The sequence below is a fragment of the Sapajus apella genome, unplaced genomic scaffold (assembly GCF_009761245.1).
Source record: "Sapajus apella isolate SASKATOON/1434 unplaced genomic scaffold, GSC_monkey_1.0 scaffold12, whole genome shotgun sequence".
Classification (NCBI taxonomy): Eukaryota; Metazoa; Chordata; class Mammalia; order Primates; family Cebidae; genus Sapajus; species Sapajus apella.
Window position 1 is genome coordinate 489,315 of NW_022436952.1, and position 13,401 is coordinate 502,715.

Here is a 13,401-nt window from a genome sequence, read left to right on the forward strand (position 1 = left end):
TTTTTTTTTTTTTTTTTTTTTTTTTTTTTTTTTTTTGAGATGGAGTTTCGCTCTTGTTACCCAGGCTGGAGTGCAATGGCGCAATCTCGGCTCACCGCAACCTCCGCCTCCTGGGTTCAGGCAATTCTCCTGCCTCAGCCTCCTGAGTAGCTGGGATTACAGGCATGCACCACCATGCCCAGCTAATTTTTTGTATTTTTAGTAGAGATGGGGTTTCACCACGTTGACCAGAATGGTCTCAATCTCTTGACCTCGTGATCCACCCGCCTCGGCCTCCCAAAGTGCTGGGATTACAGGCTTGAGCCACCACGCCTGGCCTCTCCCTCTTTTTATCTGGATATCTCTCTCTCCCCCTTTTCTTGTCTCTGTTGCTTAATTTTGATCCTGCTCTTGGTGGCTTATCCCCACTGTGGGTTCAGTACAGTAAGGGAGCCCTGGCAATTCAGTGCTGAGAGCTCAGGGGACAAGAACTTCTCCAGGCCCTTTAGACTTGAACAAGGGCATTGGTACTGTTGCCCTCACCTGCTATTGCAACGGCTGTTTCAGCAACTGTGTGCTGCCACTCCCCCCAAAAATGGCCATCACACTTTCCAGGGAGCACCTGTTGGCTGCATCTCAAGTCATACAAATCAGAGACAAACTGAAGTGTTTATACCCCTGCATTCATCAGTCATTGGTTAAAGTCCCTGGGGAATGGGGAAGTCCCAGGCATCTCCAACGTGATGCAGACAAATTGGTCCTGGCAGTCTGAGTGTGCTCCTGTGACTAAAAGATTCCTTCATTCACATGGTCAAGAATGGCTCATTTTTTGTACAGCATGGTGATTATGGTTAATAGTTAATAATACTGTATTGCATACTAGAAATCTGCTTAGAGTGTCGATCTTAAACATTTTCACATAAGAAAAAGTACCCAAGTGAGGTGGTGGATGTGTTAGTTTGATTATAGTAATCATTTGACAATGTATATATATATCAAATCATCACATTGTACACTTTAAGTATATACAATTTTATGGGTTAATGATACGTCACTAAAGCTGAAAAATGGCTCATTTTTACATTTCCGTTTGGCATTGCATTGAGGGTCATGGAAGGGGGAAAATAGAGGAGTGAGAGGATACCTCCATTCCTTCTAATGCACATTTTGGGAGTGGCGCACATCACTATTGCTCACATCCATTGGCCAGAGTTTAGTCAGGAGAAGCCACTTGGCTGCAAGGGAGACTGGGAAATGTAGTTTTTAGCTGGGAAGCCACATGCTCAGCTAAACTCTATTATAAGGGAAGAAGAGGAAAATAGATACTGGGGAACAACTCACAGCCTCTTTCATTAAGAGCGATGGGGAAGAGTGAAAGGAAAAAAAGTGTGAGGTAGGGTGAAAGGCTCCCACTTCCAGGCAGGGCGTTGAGGGAGAAGGATGCTGTATGCTAAGGTGAAAGCCACTTTCACTGTGGTAAGAGACAGGTGAGTTTGGAGGCTGAGAAGACAGAAACTGGGCTGACATGAGGGTCGGGGAAAATGGAGCAAAACAGGCTGGTGAGGTGGCTCACGCCTATAATCCCAGCACTTTGGGAGGTGGAGGTGGGCGGATCACCTGAGGTTGGGAGTTCAAGACCAGCCTGGCCAACATGATGAAACCCCGTCTCTACTAAAAATACAAAACTTAGTCAGGCATGGTGGCGGGAGCCTGTAATCCCAGCTACTTGGAAGGCTGAGGCACAGAATCACTTGAACCCGAAAGGCACAGGTTGCAGTGAGCTGAGATTGCAGCACTGCACTCCAGCCTGGGCAACACAGTGAGACTTTTCTCAAAAAAAAAAAAAAAAAGGAAAAAGAAAACGGAGCAAAAGCCTTCTGCTTAGTCATGGCCACGTGACTAAGTTCTGGCCAATGGGATAGGAGCACAAGCAGCAATGCCGCTTCCTCATCATACTCTTTTCTTTCTTTCCAACTTTGAAGTTCAGGGGTACGCGTACTGGATGTGCAGGTTTGTTACATAGGTAAATATGTGCCATGGTGGTTTACGGCACAAACCATCCCAGTACCTAGGTATTAAGCCCAGCATCCATTAGCTGTTCTTCCTGATACTCTCCCTCCTCCCCCACTTCTTTTTTTTTTTTTTTTTTGGTTTGTTTGTTTGTTTGTTTTGAGAAGGGGTTTTGCTCTGTCGCTGTGGACCAATTGCAACTCACTGCAGCCCTGACTTCCCAGGCTCAGGCAATCCCTCACCTCAGCCTCCCAAGTAGCTGTGACTACAGGCACGTATCACCAAACCAGGCTATTTTATTTTTCGTTGTTTTGGTCGAGACAGGATTCTGTTGTGTTGCCAGGCTGGTCTCAAATTCCTGGGCTCAAGTGGTCTTCCTGCCTCAGCCTCCCAAAGTGCTGGGATTACAGGTGTGAGCCAGAGCCGGATCTCTACCACACCACACTCCTAAAGGGCAAAACGCTTGCCCTCTACTTGTTTCTCATCCCTGTGGCCTGGAGTGTGAATGTGGGGTCATGAACACTATTTTTTTTTTTTTTTTTTGAGATGGAATCTTGCTCTATTGCACAGACTGGAGTGCAGTGGCCTGATCTCGGCTCCCTACAACTTCCACCTCCCAGGTTCAAGCAATTCTCCTGCCTCAGGCTTCTGAGTAGCTGGGATTACAGGCACCTGCCACCACACCCGGCTAATATTTTTTGTATTTTTAATAGAGACGGGGTTTCACCATGTTGGCCAGGCTGGTCTCCAACTCCTGACCTCAGGTAATCCACCTTCCTTGGCCTCCCAAAGTGCTGGGATTATAGGAATGAGCCACTGTACCCAGCCTAATAAACATTCTTTTTTTTTTTTTTTTGAGACGGACTTTCACTCTTGTTACCCAGGCTGGAGTGCAATGGCGCGATCTCGGCTCACCGCAACCTCCGCCTCCCGGGTTCAGGCAATTCTCCTGCCTCAACCTCCTCAGTAGCTGGGATTACAGGCATGCGCCACCATGCCCAGCTAATGTTTTTGTATTTTTAGTAGAGACAGGGTTTCACCGTGTTGACCAGGATGGTCTCGATCTCTTGACCTCGTGATCCACCCGCCTCGGCCTCCCAAAGTGCTGGGATTACAGGCTTGAGCCACCGCACCCGGCTAATAAACATTCTTAAACCATGTGGATGGGTGCACATTCTTGGAGTAAGAACATAGATGGTGCTTGAGCTCCTTGTAGATCAGAGGCACCCTACCCGCTGGCTGCCAGCTTGGACCCTTACATGAGAGAGAAATAAACATCTATGGTATTTAAGCTACTGCTATTTGGTCTCTGTGAAGGTAGGTACACCAATATCTTAGCTAACATGTTCTCTTGTTGATTGATTCAATAACCTAGGAGCCCACCACATGCCAGCACCGCATCAGATACCAGGAGCCAGAAAGATACAAGTCCACAAGGGCCTGGTGAATCAGGGAGCTGACTGTGTCCGAACCAGGTCAGAACTGTTTCTCCCTGAATCCATACCTCTTTCAGGACTTGAGTTTCTGCATCAGTAGCCTTTTGAGACTGTTGGACCCTTGAAAAAGTTTTGGATTCAAACAGGAGCTCATCCTGAGAACAGGAGCACTCACGTGGAGGGGATATGCACAGAGCTTCCAGGGGCTGGAGCCCAGGAACCCTCACACTAGCTAATTTCAGGCTTCACAACACACACTAGCATTTTATTTTTTAAATTTGTTTATTTTTTAAAGAGATGGAGTCTTCCTCTGTCACCCAGACTGGAGTGCAGTGGTGTGATCTCGGCTCACTTCAACTTCTGCTTCCCTGATTCAAGCGATTCTCCTGCCTCAGACTCCCAAGTAGCTGGAATTACAGGCATGCACCACCACACCCAACTAATTTTTGTATTTTTAGTAGAGACAGGGTTTCAACATGTTGGCCAGGCTGGTCTCGAACTCCTGGCCTCAGGTGATCCGTCTGCCTTGGTCTCCCAAACTGCGGGGATAACAGGCATCAGCCACTGTGCCCAGCCTATTTTTATTGGTTTTTAAAAAATTTTTGGTTGTTATTTAAGCCATTAAATAGAAATATCCCGTAAAACATTCAAACTATATTGGAAATATATAAAGTACTGGAGAAGCCCTAAGCAGGTCTGAGTTATTGACCAGTCTTGAAAAAGTCAGTTTAAGTGGGCAGTCATAAAGGCAGACACATACAGACCTCAGTCACTTTGCTTCGACTTCAAACATAAAAATTCACATTCAGGCACTAGTTTTTCTTTGAGGATCTTGACTCAAATCCCCCTTTGACTTTCTTGCATAAATCACACCCACAATCCTATAATTCATCACCTGTTATTTCCAATTTCTTTCAACTTAAAGACCCTTGTGAAGCAATGTGATGTAGCATACTTCTAGATTTTTAGGGTTTTTCCCTGAATAGTTTATCTTTCACATCTAATTCAACATGTCAGCAAATCTCTTTGTGTATTGCTTTCAAAGGATTTAACATAGTTTGCAAGGAAACAATTTTTTATGCACTCATATTTCATCAATTTATATAATATTTAATTCAATTATAGGATTACAACGACAAATACACCTGGCATAAACAAACTAGGGACACATCCAACAGACTCTTGGTAAACAGATAACTCAACCCAGAAGTAGCTGAGTTCTTGCTTTTCTAGACCAGAGGTCAGCAAATTCTGGCCCTGCGGGCCTGCTTTTATACATTCTGTGGGTTAAAATGCCTTTTAGGGACTGGGTGTGGCAGCTCACACCCATAATCCCAGCACTTTGGGAGGCCAAGGCAGGCAGATCACTTGAGGTCGGGAGTTCGAGACCAGCCTGGCTAACATGGTGAAACCCCATCTCTACTAAAAATTCAAAAATTAGCTGGGTGTGGTGGCGCATGCCAGTAACCCCAGCTACTCAGGAGGTTGAGGCAGGAGAATCTTTTGAACCCAGGAGGCAGAGGTTGTAATGAGCTGAGATCACGCTGCTGCACTCCAGCCTGGGTGACACAGCAAGACTCTGTTTCAAAAAAAAAAAAAAAAAAAAAAATGCCTTTTAGGCCAGGCACAGTGGCTCATGCCTATAACCTCAGCATTTTGGGTGACTGATGCCAGGGGATCCCTTGAGCTCAATAATAATAAAATAATTTTAAAGTGGTTGAATTTGTAAACAGTTGAAATAAACCCCCAAAAATGTTATGACATGAAAATTGTATGAAATTCAAACTAACATCTGTAAAGATGCTAAAGATTTACTGAAGCACCACCATGCCCATTCTTTTTTTGATATATTCAGTGGCTGCTTTCAAGCTACACTGGCTGAGCCTAACAGTGTCAACAGAGATTGTATGGACCACAAGCCTAAAATATCTACTCTCGGGTCCTTTACAGAAAATTTACCTACCTCTGTTCTAGAGTGAAGCCTGAGCCTTGGTATGTGCACCAGGCCACAGGTATCCGTTACTGTGTTTTGCAGAAGCTTCAGTTAAGAGGGAGGGCTCCTAGGAGAACTCCTACCATAAAACGTGAAAATCGCTTCCTTCTTGGCATCACTGTTTCATACACCTGCCCCCCACCCTTCCCAATGTAGCTTCATGGTTTGCTTCCTCACTTCTTTCCTGGGCTCAAGTGATCCTCCTACCTTGGTCTCCCAGTGCACTGGGATTACAGAGGTGAGCCACTACACCCAGCTCTGATTTTTTTTCTATAGTGCTTATCAGACATATTCCCTGCTCATTCATTCATTCATTCATTCGAGACAGAGTCTCATTCTGTCACCCAGGCTGGAGTGCAGTGGCACCACTCTACTGCCTCAGTTTCCCAAGTAGCTGGATTACAGGCATGTGCCACTGTGCCTGGCTAATTTTTGTATTTTTAGTAGACAGGGGGTTTCACCATGTTGACCAGGCTGGTCTCGAATGCCTGACCTCAGATGATCTACCTGCCTCTGCCTCCCAAAGTGCTGGGAGCCACCGCACCTGGCCTCCATATTTATTTATTTTCTATTTCCTGTCAATACAATGTGAGATCGATGTGGGCAAGAATTTTGCCCATTTGTCTGTTGTTCTATCCCAGTGTCTGGATCAGTGCCTGGCCCACAGCAGAGACTTAATAAGTGCTTATTGAATGAGGATTGAATTACACTTGGTGTATAACAACGTGCTGTCTACAGGAACCTTGGTGTGAGAAAATGCCTGAGGGTGGAAGGCAGTGGACCAGTGCTGCACAGCGCATGGTAATCAAAGAGAGGTCTTTTTCATGGGGAGTGGGTACAGCTGGGTGGGTGATGGGGTGATGTGGCAGAGGCCACACCATTTTGATGAGTGGCCCTTGAGCCCACTGGACAAGGCGAATGGTTGGCAGCTGGGGTCCAGGTCCATGGTCTCCCTAACTTGGGGTGGCCTTGAAAGGTGCTCTGAGAATGGGGACCAAGGGAGCCCTTTGATTCTGTCCCCTACCCTTCAAGGACAAATTGGAGGCAGGTCCTGGTCTCACATCTACAAAAACAATTGTTTCTGAAGTTCCCCCCCCCCATAGTTGTCAGCCCCCCACACCCCAGACAAGTCTCACAGCCCTGAGTCATGCATCAATAATGGGTGTGGGTGTATGGATGAGGGGGGTGGCTGAGGCATCCTCCTCGCTAATCAACAAGTTAATAAGCTCTTCGATGAGGAGGCGGTGATTAATGAAACAATCAGCTTGCCCTGTAATTGGGAACCGGGATTAGAGGATGGGAGTATGATGGATAGAGAGGGTTTTCAGGGATGTGTGAGGCTGGTTCCTGGTCCACACTGAGACCACCTAGGGGCCCATTTACTTTGGCTATAAATGAGGAAGTGACTTTTTCAGAGGTTGTAGCCTGAATTCAGGCCACTCCATGCCCTCTAGCTTCTACAGTGTTTCTCCTCTCTTCCCGTCTGTCCTTGGACCCCACATACGCCAAGACATGATGGGGTTCCAGGACATGACGTGTTCCAGATGTCAGATTCCCTGGACTTCTCACAGTCTCCATCTCTCTGCCCGAAATCAGCATTCTAGAAACCCATCACCTCTATGGTTAACGCCACAGGGTCGGGAGAGCAAACAGCCCCCTACGCTCTGGTATCCTTGCCCCGTTAGCCTTCAGGGTCCTTCTCTGGGCCCTGACCCCTGGGATCACAGATGTCCTAACCAACCCCCGCTGCCCGCTCCATCCTAGGGTGAGCAACTGTCTTTTGTCTTCCCCCAGGAGTGAAATTCTTTGATTTCTGCTGTCTCCCCTCCCAACAGGACAAAGGCTATCTCTGTTTGTCTCTATGTATGTTCTAGGAACCCCTCAGACTGGGGCTCCCCTATGACGTGGCCACGTCTCTCCATTGAGACTGGGGTTCTTGATGGACAGGGCTGTGCCTTGCCCCTTGGATGAGGGCTCCCTAAGAAGAATGATTTTTCTCCTCTCTCCAAGGGCAGGATCTATGTCCCCTTGTCCTGGTGTCCTCTTTCACCTCCATGCTCAGCAGGGCACCCTGGTGCCTCCTGGGATGTACAGTCCCATGCGGCCTGACTGGCTGATAAGGAGCCATTTCCGGAGAATGCAGGTGATTGAACTCATAAAAGGGTGACTGCGGGAGCCCTGAACTCCCCACCTCAGGAGAGCTCTAAAAATAGCACCCACAGCCATCTGTCCTGGGGTTGGAGGAGCTGGCTCAGAACCAAGGGGATGCTGATGGGACATCTAGAAGTACTGGAGGTCTGGCCAGGCCAGGGAGAGGAAGCTGGAAGGGCTTTATGGGAGGACCTTCCCACAGCCTTCTCTCCTCCTGGGCAGGTGGGTTTGAGGGGGTTGGCAGTCTGGAGGCCCTTCCCCTGCCCTGGCCTCTCAGAGTGGGTGGTGAGCACCAGACTCAGCCTTTAGGTCCCTGCTCCCAGGCCTGCCTCTGGCGCCCCATAGCTACTCCAGGTGCTGAGTCTTTCTGCCCTCATGACTGAGAGGTCCTCTTCCTGGGATCTGCCTCACCCTCCTTTTCCTATTTGAATCGTGGGTGAGCTTGGCTACTCTATCACCTCTCAAGGCTTCAGTTTGCTAATCTGGAAAATGGAGATGAACTCACCTCACTGTCTTGTGACGCCTGAAATTATGCACTACCTGGTGCAGATAGGTGCTTAATAAACACGAGTCCTTTCTTTCAAAGGATCTGGGCTTCAGAGCCCAGTGGAGACTGGCATGGGCTGGGGACAGTGGCATGTGCCTGGGAAGCCTTGGCATCACTCAGGTCTAGAAGACACCTGTGCCCTGAATGACACCTGCATAGGTGTGAAGAGACTCTGCCTTGGGAGGGGGCTGTATGCCACACATGGCTGGACCGGGGTCTGTGTGTGCCAGGCTGGATACACAGGTGGCCGACTCAGCTGCATCTGGTGGGGGGCACTGGCTTCTGTTCTGCCTCCTCCTGCCTCTTTTCCAACTCTTTAGTAGAGAGAGGACATAATGGAGTGTTCAGAAGGGCCGCTCCCCCAGGACACATAAACTGCATGTCAGGAACCAAGGTCATGTGCTCCCACCCCTGCCTCCAGGAGAAAGACTTTCTCCCAGAGATCCTGTCAGTCCTCAGCCCTTCTTCAAGGTATTACTGAGCAGAGGCTGAAAAGGGTTGTCTTTTGGAAAGAGAGGACATAGGTCCCACAGGCTGGAGGAAATGCATCCACGCTCCCACTCCCTACTCCTTCTCACCGACAGGCTAGGGAAGATAGAATCTCAATCCTGGTCCTAGGGCCTGCCCAGGAGTCTAGCTCCAACCGCTTCACTTCCTCGGGAGGCTAGACCTGCCACTGGGTGGGGGGGGGTGAGGGGTGAACATGGGGTTCAGGCTGGGTAACCCATCCATGGGACCCCGAATCTGAGCATGGCAGCTGCCCCCTGAGCTCCTGCGGGGTGCTGGCTGGGTGTAAGCTCACGTACTGGCTGGGTATAAGCTCAGTGATCTCGCAGGGGTGGAAGGAGGGAGGAAGAAGGGCCCACGCCCTGCTGGCTCCCCCTCCTCCTGGTACTCCCCCTCCCTTTCCAGGCGGGGATATAAGCCCCGAAAGGAAAGCGCTGAGCAGAGGAGACCTCGGCTTGACCTGCGGGAGTGCAGCCCTTGGGACTTCCCTCGCCTCCCATCTCTTGCTCATCTGCTTCACGAGCTATCACTGTAAGTGGCTGGGGGCTCAAACATGGTCTGGTACCGGGAAACTCAGTCTGCTTTGTGGGGAAACTGAGGCTGGAATCGTGGCAGCCGGGGGTGACTGGTGGGAAACTGGATTGGAGGGGGCCATCGGAGACGGGAAGGAGGCCCAGGAGTCCCGTTGCTAGCACAGCCCTCTTCTTCCATCTACCTTTCTGGACAGCAGCGGGGGAGGCAGGCAGAGCTTAACGCCCCTCTGACAGATGAGGAAACTGAGTCAGGAGACGGTGCAGTGCTTGAGAACACACAGCAAACCGGTGGCTGAGCCTTGGTCAGGCACCAGCCACTGGGAGAGCGCTGAAGCGCTGCCCAGACGGCAGCCGCAGCCTCCTGCTGCGGAGCGTCGAGGCTCGGAATGACCCACGCCCCAGTGTCGCCTTCCCAGATGGTGTTGGTGCGTAGGCCGTGGCTCGCGTTGGTCACAGTGCTTCTGGCCCTGCTCGTCTGCCTGGGGGCGCTGGTCGATGCCTACCCCATCAAACCGGAGGCTCCCGGCGAAGATGCCTCCCCGGAGGAGCTGAGTCGCTACTACGCCTCCCTGCGCCACTACCTCAACCTGGTCACCCGGCAGCGGTGAGCGCAGGCGCGGAGCGGGCGCCTCGGGACTCCTGGGAATCTCACCCGCTGCCCCGCTCCACATAGGGGCGTGGCCAGGTCTGACCACGCCCTTCCCGCCCCCTCCTCCAGGTATGGGAAACGAGACAGTCCGGAAGCGCTCCTCGCCAAGACGTTCTTCCCCGACGGCGAGGACCGCCACGTCAGGTCGCGGTAAAAGCGCCCCCTTCACCACACATCCTGCTTCCGAGAGCTTGGCCCGGCCCCACCCTGGTAACTTCGTTTACGAAGTCTCCCAGGCTCGCCTCCCCAGATCCAATTCCTTTCCCTTTGCTCCCCCAGGTCAGAGGGCGTAGACCAGTGGTGAGGACCCGCTAGGCCTCCTGGGAGTTCTGCCAACCACGCCCACCTCATTTGCATACGCACTCCGGACCCCAGAAACCCGATTCCGCCTCCAGACAGCGGCGTCTGGACGGGGTTCGGGTGCGGCCCTTCCCTTGCGTCTCGTTGCCCCCGCCGCCTGGGCTGGAGGGCTGTATGTGGTCCTTCCCTGGTCCCAAAATAAAGAGCAAACTCCGCAGAAATGGAATGTGTGCCTTTGTATTTCTTTTCCTTTCTCCTTAGTGGAGGTGGCGTCCGTTGGAAGTGGAGGGTGGAGGCGTGGGGGTCAGGGAAGAGAAAACCTATTCGGACAGAGGCGCTCCAGGACAAGGCTGGGGCGGGCGGCGGGGTTCCCTCTGCTCGGAGCCTAGGGAAGACTCGAATCACCCAGCCTGGAGCTGGACAGGGCCCTCACCAGGGATTGCTGTGGAAGGAATTCTGGTCGAGTGGGGGCAGGGGTGGATGGAGCTCAGGAAGAAGGTGTGGGGGGAGTGGATGGGAGCCTGCTAGCAGCCTAGGAGAGTAGATGGGGACAGGGCTGTCCCTCCCCCACCCCGTGAAGCCAAAGACGTCTGGGGGGGGCGGGTCGGGCACCAACACACCCGGGCGCTTCCCCAGGAGCTGTGTTACTAGCGCCCAGGGCTGGAGTGGCTGGCGGTGAACTGTGGTCTGAAATGGGGCGGTGGAGGAAGAGCCGTGTGGGAGTGAGATGGCTGTGTGTGTGCTCGCCGAGAGGGAGGTCATTTCTGCCGTCCCCCTTTCCGGGAGCAGAGGATCAATGGGAGGGGAGTGTGGAGGCTGCCCTATCCCTAAGAAACCACCCTCCCCAACTTGCTGAATTCACACTCAGTGGATAAATCACTAACAGTCCTTTCCTAGTGACAAGGCCATAGGGACACCCTCCCATGTACCCTCCTCCCTTGGACTAGCTACTGAAGCCTAAAGGCGCTGTGGATATTGAAATGAGTCCAGCTTGAATCCCTCACAACTCTGCACCTATTCCAGAGCCCACCTGCAGGCTCATCTCCCCTGACATCCATCCTTCCCTGCCCCTTTCCTCTAAGAGGCTTGCCTTGATTGCCCGATTGCCCAATTGCACTCTTCCTGCCCTCTCTGGCTGCCCAGCTTTCGGGGCCTCTGCTCTGTTGACTGAAAGTTCTGCCTATGCCTCTGTCCTGTCTCCCTCCCTGGGCCTCAGAAAGGAAGGGCCTATGTCTCTTTCCTCAGACACAGCCTCCTGTATCTGTGGGCTCTATCCTGGGCCTCTAGATCAGCAAGACCTGCCGGAATCTGAAGCAGGGGGCTAGAAGATGAGGGGGAAAATCAGATTGCGGTCAAAGCCCCTGACACAGAGAGGGTAAAAAGGACAGGAAGGCTGAGGGCATCCCTGCATCGGATCAGGATTTTTAAGCACTATTTGCAGTTCAATGGTTCTGGAAGAAGAGAATACTCTAAAGCTGACTCTGCCATAGCTGCAGAGGAGGTCCCTGCTTGGACACAGGTCCCTTGGGGGCCACAGGGCTCTGACACCCACTCTCCCCTGTGCTGCCCTTCAGCCTCCCTGAGGTAGAGCTGAAAGGGTGAGGCAGAGAAGGCAGGGGTAGGTCACCAGCTATGTGGATTCTGATGCTCTATGCCTGTGCCCAGGCTACTCGCCCTGCTTGCAGAGCCCTTTCCCTCTCTTCAGCCTGGCAGAGAGATACTCTCAGGATAGTGGTCAGCTCCTCCTGGAAGCCTTGCCTGATTTCTTGGGAGTGGAGTTAGTTTCTTTGGCTCCCTTTCCACACTCATTATCTCTAACCCACTTTCCATCTGTTTTGCCTCCTGTCTTCTCTCCTGCAACAGGACAGGTGGGATGGGAGCACACAGTGGCTGCTGGGAGCTTTGGTTCATTGTGAGGGTGGGGAGGGAGAGGATGTGTCTGTGTGTTGGTGTCCATGATCCCCTGGCTATTGGTCTGCCTGGGAGAACTGTAGTCAGTTTAAGGCAGGTGGAAGAGACACCTGGTGTGAATTAGGCATGACCACAGACAATTTCTGCCCAGCTTGATGTGTCTCATTGACCATCAGTGACATGGGTCCACCTCATGTTCATTTTGAGGCGTGTTGAGCAGTATAGGGTAATGATATTATTAATAATAATTATTAGTATCATAATAATGACAATAGCAATATTACCTTTTCCAAAAAGCACTTATTTATGTGCTAGACACTGAGCTGTTTGTTTTGTGTATATCATATTACTAGGATACTGATTTGGCTTAAAAAAAAAACAGATGGAGTTAACAGTGGCTTAAACAAGATGGAAATTTATTTCTCTTGCATGAAATGTGAGTGGCATCTGGGGAGTCGGCAGCTCTGCTCCATAAGGGCATCCAAGAGCCCAGGCCCCTCATTTGTGGCTTCCCCACGCCCTCATCTATGTCATTTACAGGACTGAAGACAGCCCACCATGACCTCATCTGTGTCCCGGCCAGTGGCGAGGGAGGGAAGGGAAAGGTAGGCACTCTAGTTACTATGTTTATAATAAGTTATCCTAAAACTTGGCAGCTTCAAACAACCATTGTGTATCACTCAGGATTTTGTAGGTTAGGATCAGGAAGCGCTTGACTCTGCAGTTCTTGCTTTGAGTCTCAGGTGCGGATACAGTCAGAGGTTAGCAGGGTTGCAGTTATCTAAAGGATCCACTGGGCTGATGCCTGAGAAGACTCATTCCCATGTTGGTGCCGACTGTTGAGTTCAGCCAGGGCTGTTGACCTTCATACCTACATGTGGCTTCTCCAGCCTGATATTCTTGGGGTTGGACTTATGTGGTAACTTGTCTCCCGCCTAGAGTGTTTCAAGAGAATCAACTGAAGGTGACATTGCTGTTTAATTTGCTAGGGCCGCCATAACAAAGAATCACAGACTGAGTGAATGAAGGTGTTGTTGGCAAGTTGATTCCTTCTGATCTGTTCCAGACTTCTCTCCTTACCTTGAAGGTGGGTGTTTGAGCTGTGTCTCCTCACATCATCTTCCCTCTGTGCATGTCTGTTTCTGTGTCCAAATTTCCCCTTTTCAAAGGAGACCAGTCCTATGGGATTAGGGGCTGACACACTGTCATATGACCTCATCTTAACTAATTATATCTGTGATGATCCCATTTCTTTTTTTTCTTTCTTTTTTTTTTTTTTTTTGAGACAGAGTCTTGCTCTGTTGCCAGGCACCAGGCTGGAGTGCAGTGGCGCGATCTCGGCTCACTGCAACCTCCGCCTCCTGGGTTCAAGCAATTCTCCTGCC

General features: G+C 50.8%; 1 protein-coding gene across 2 annotated transcripts; it reads left to right on the plus strand.

Moving 5' to 3' along the window:
* Positions 1–6,614: 6,614 nt before the first annotated feature.
* On the plus strand, positions 6,615–10,326 carry PYY (peptide YY). Of its 2 annotated transcripts, none has more exons than XM_032279460.1 (4): positions 6,615–9,154; positions 9,559–9,760; positions 9,875–9,955; positions 10,085–10,326. In XM_032279460.1, the coding sequence occupies exons 2-4, from the start codon at positions 9,573–9,575 to the stop codon at positions 10,107–10,109; spliced, it is 294 nt and encodes a 97-aa protein (XP_032135351.1). In that variant the 5' UTR covers positions 6,615–9,154; positions 9,559–9,572; the 3' UTR covers positions 10,110–10,326. The 2 variants fall into 2 exon arrangements, with proteins under 2 accessions (XP_032135351.1, XP_032135350.1); XM_032279459.1 differs by having other exon boundaries at positions 6,620–9,154; positions 9,573–9,760.
* The last annotated feature ends 3,075 nt before the right edge of the window (positions 10,327–13,401 follow it).

Bases quoted from the DNA above. Each gene is read 5' to 3' on its own strand.
- PYY (XM_032279460.1), top strand. From the start codon at position 9,573: ATGGTGTTGGTGCGTAGGCCGTGGCTCGCGTTGGTCACAGTGCTTCTG. The intron at 9,761-9,874 runs GTGAGCGCAGGC...CCCCTCCTCCAG, and splicing joins AACCTGGTCACCCGGCAGCG to GTATGGGAAACGAGACAGTC. The intron at 9,956-10,084 runs GTAAAAGCGCCC...TTGCTCCCCCAG, and splicing joins GACCGCCACGTCAGGTCGCG to GTCAGAGGGCGTAGACCAGT.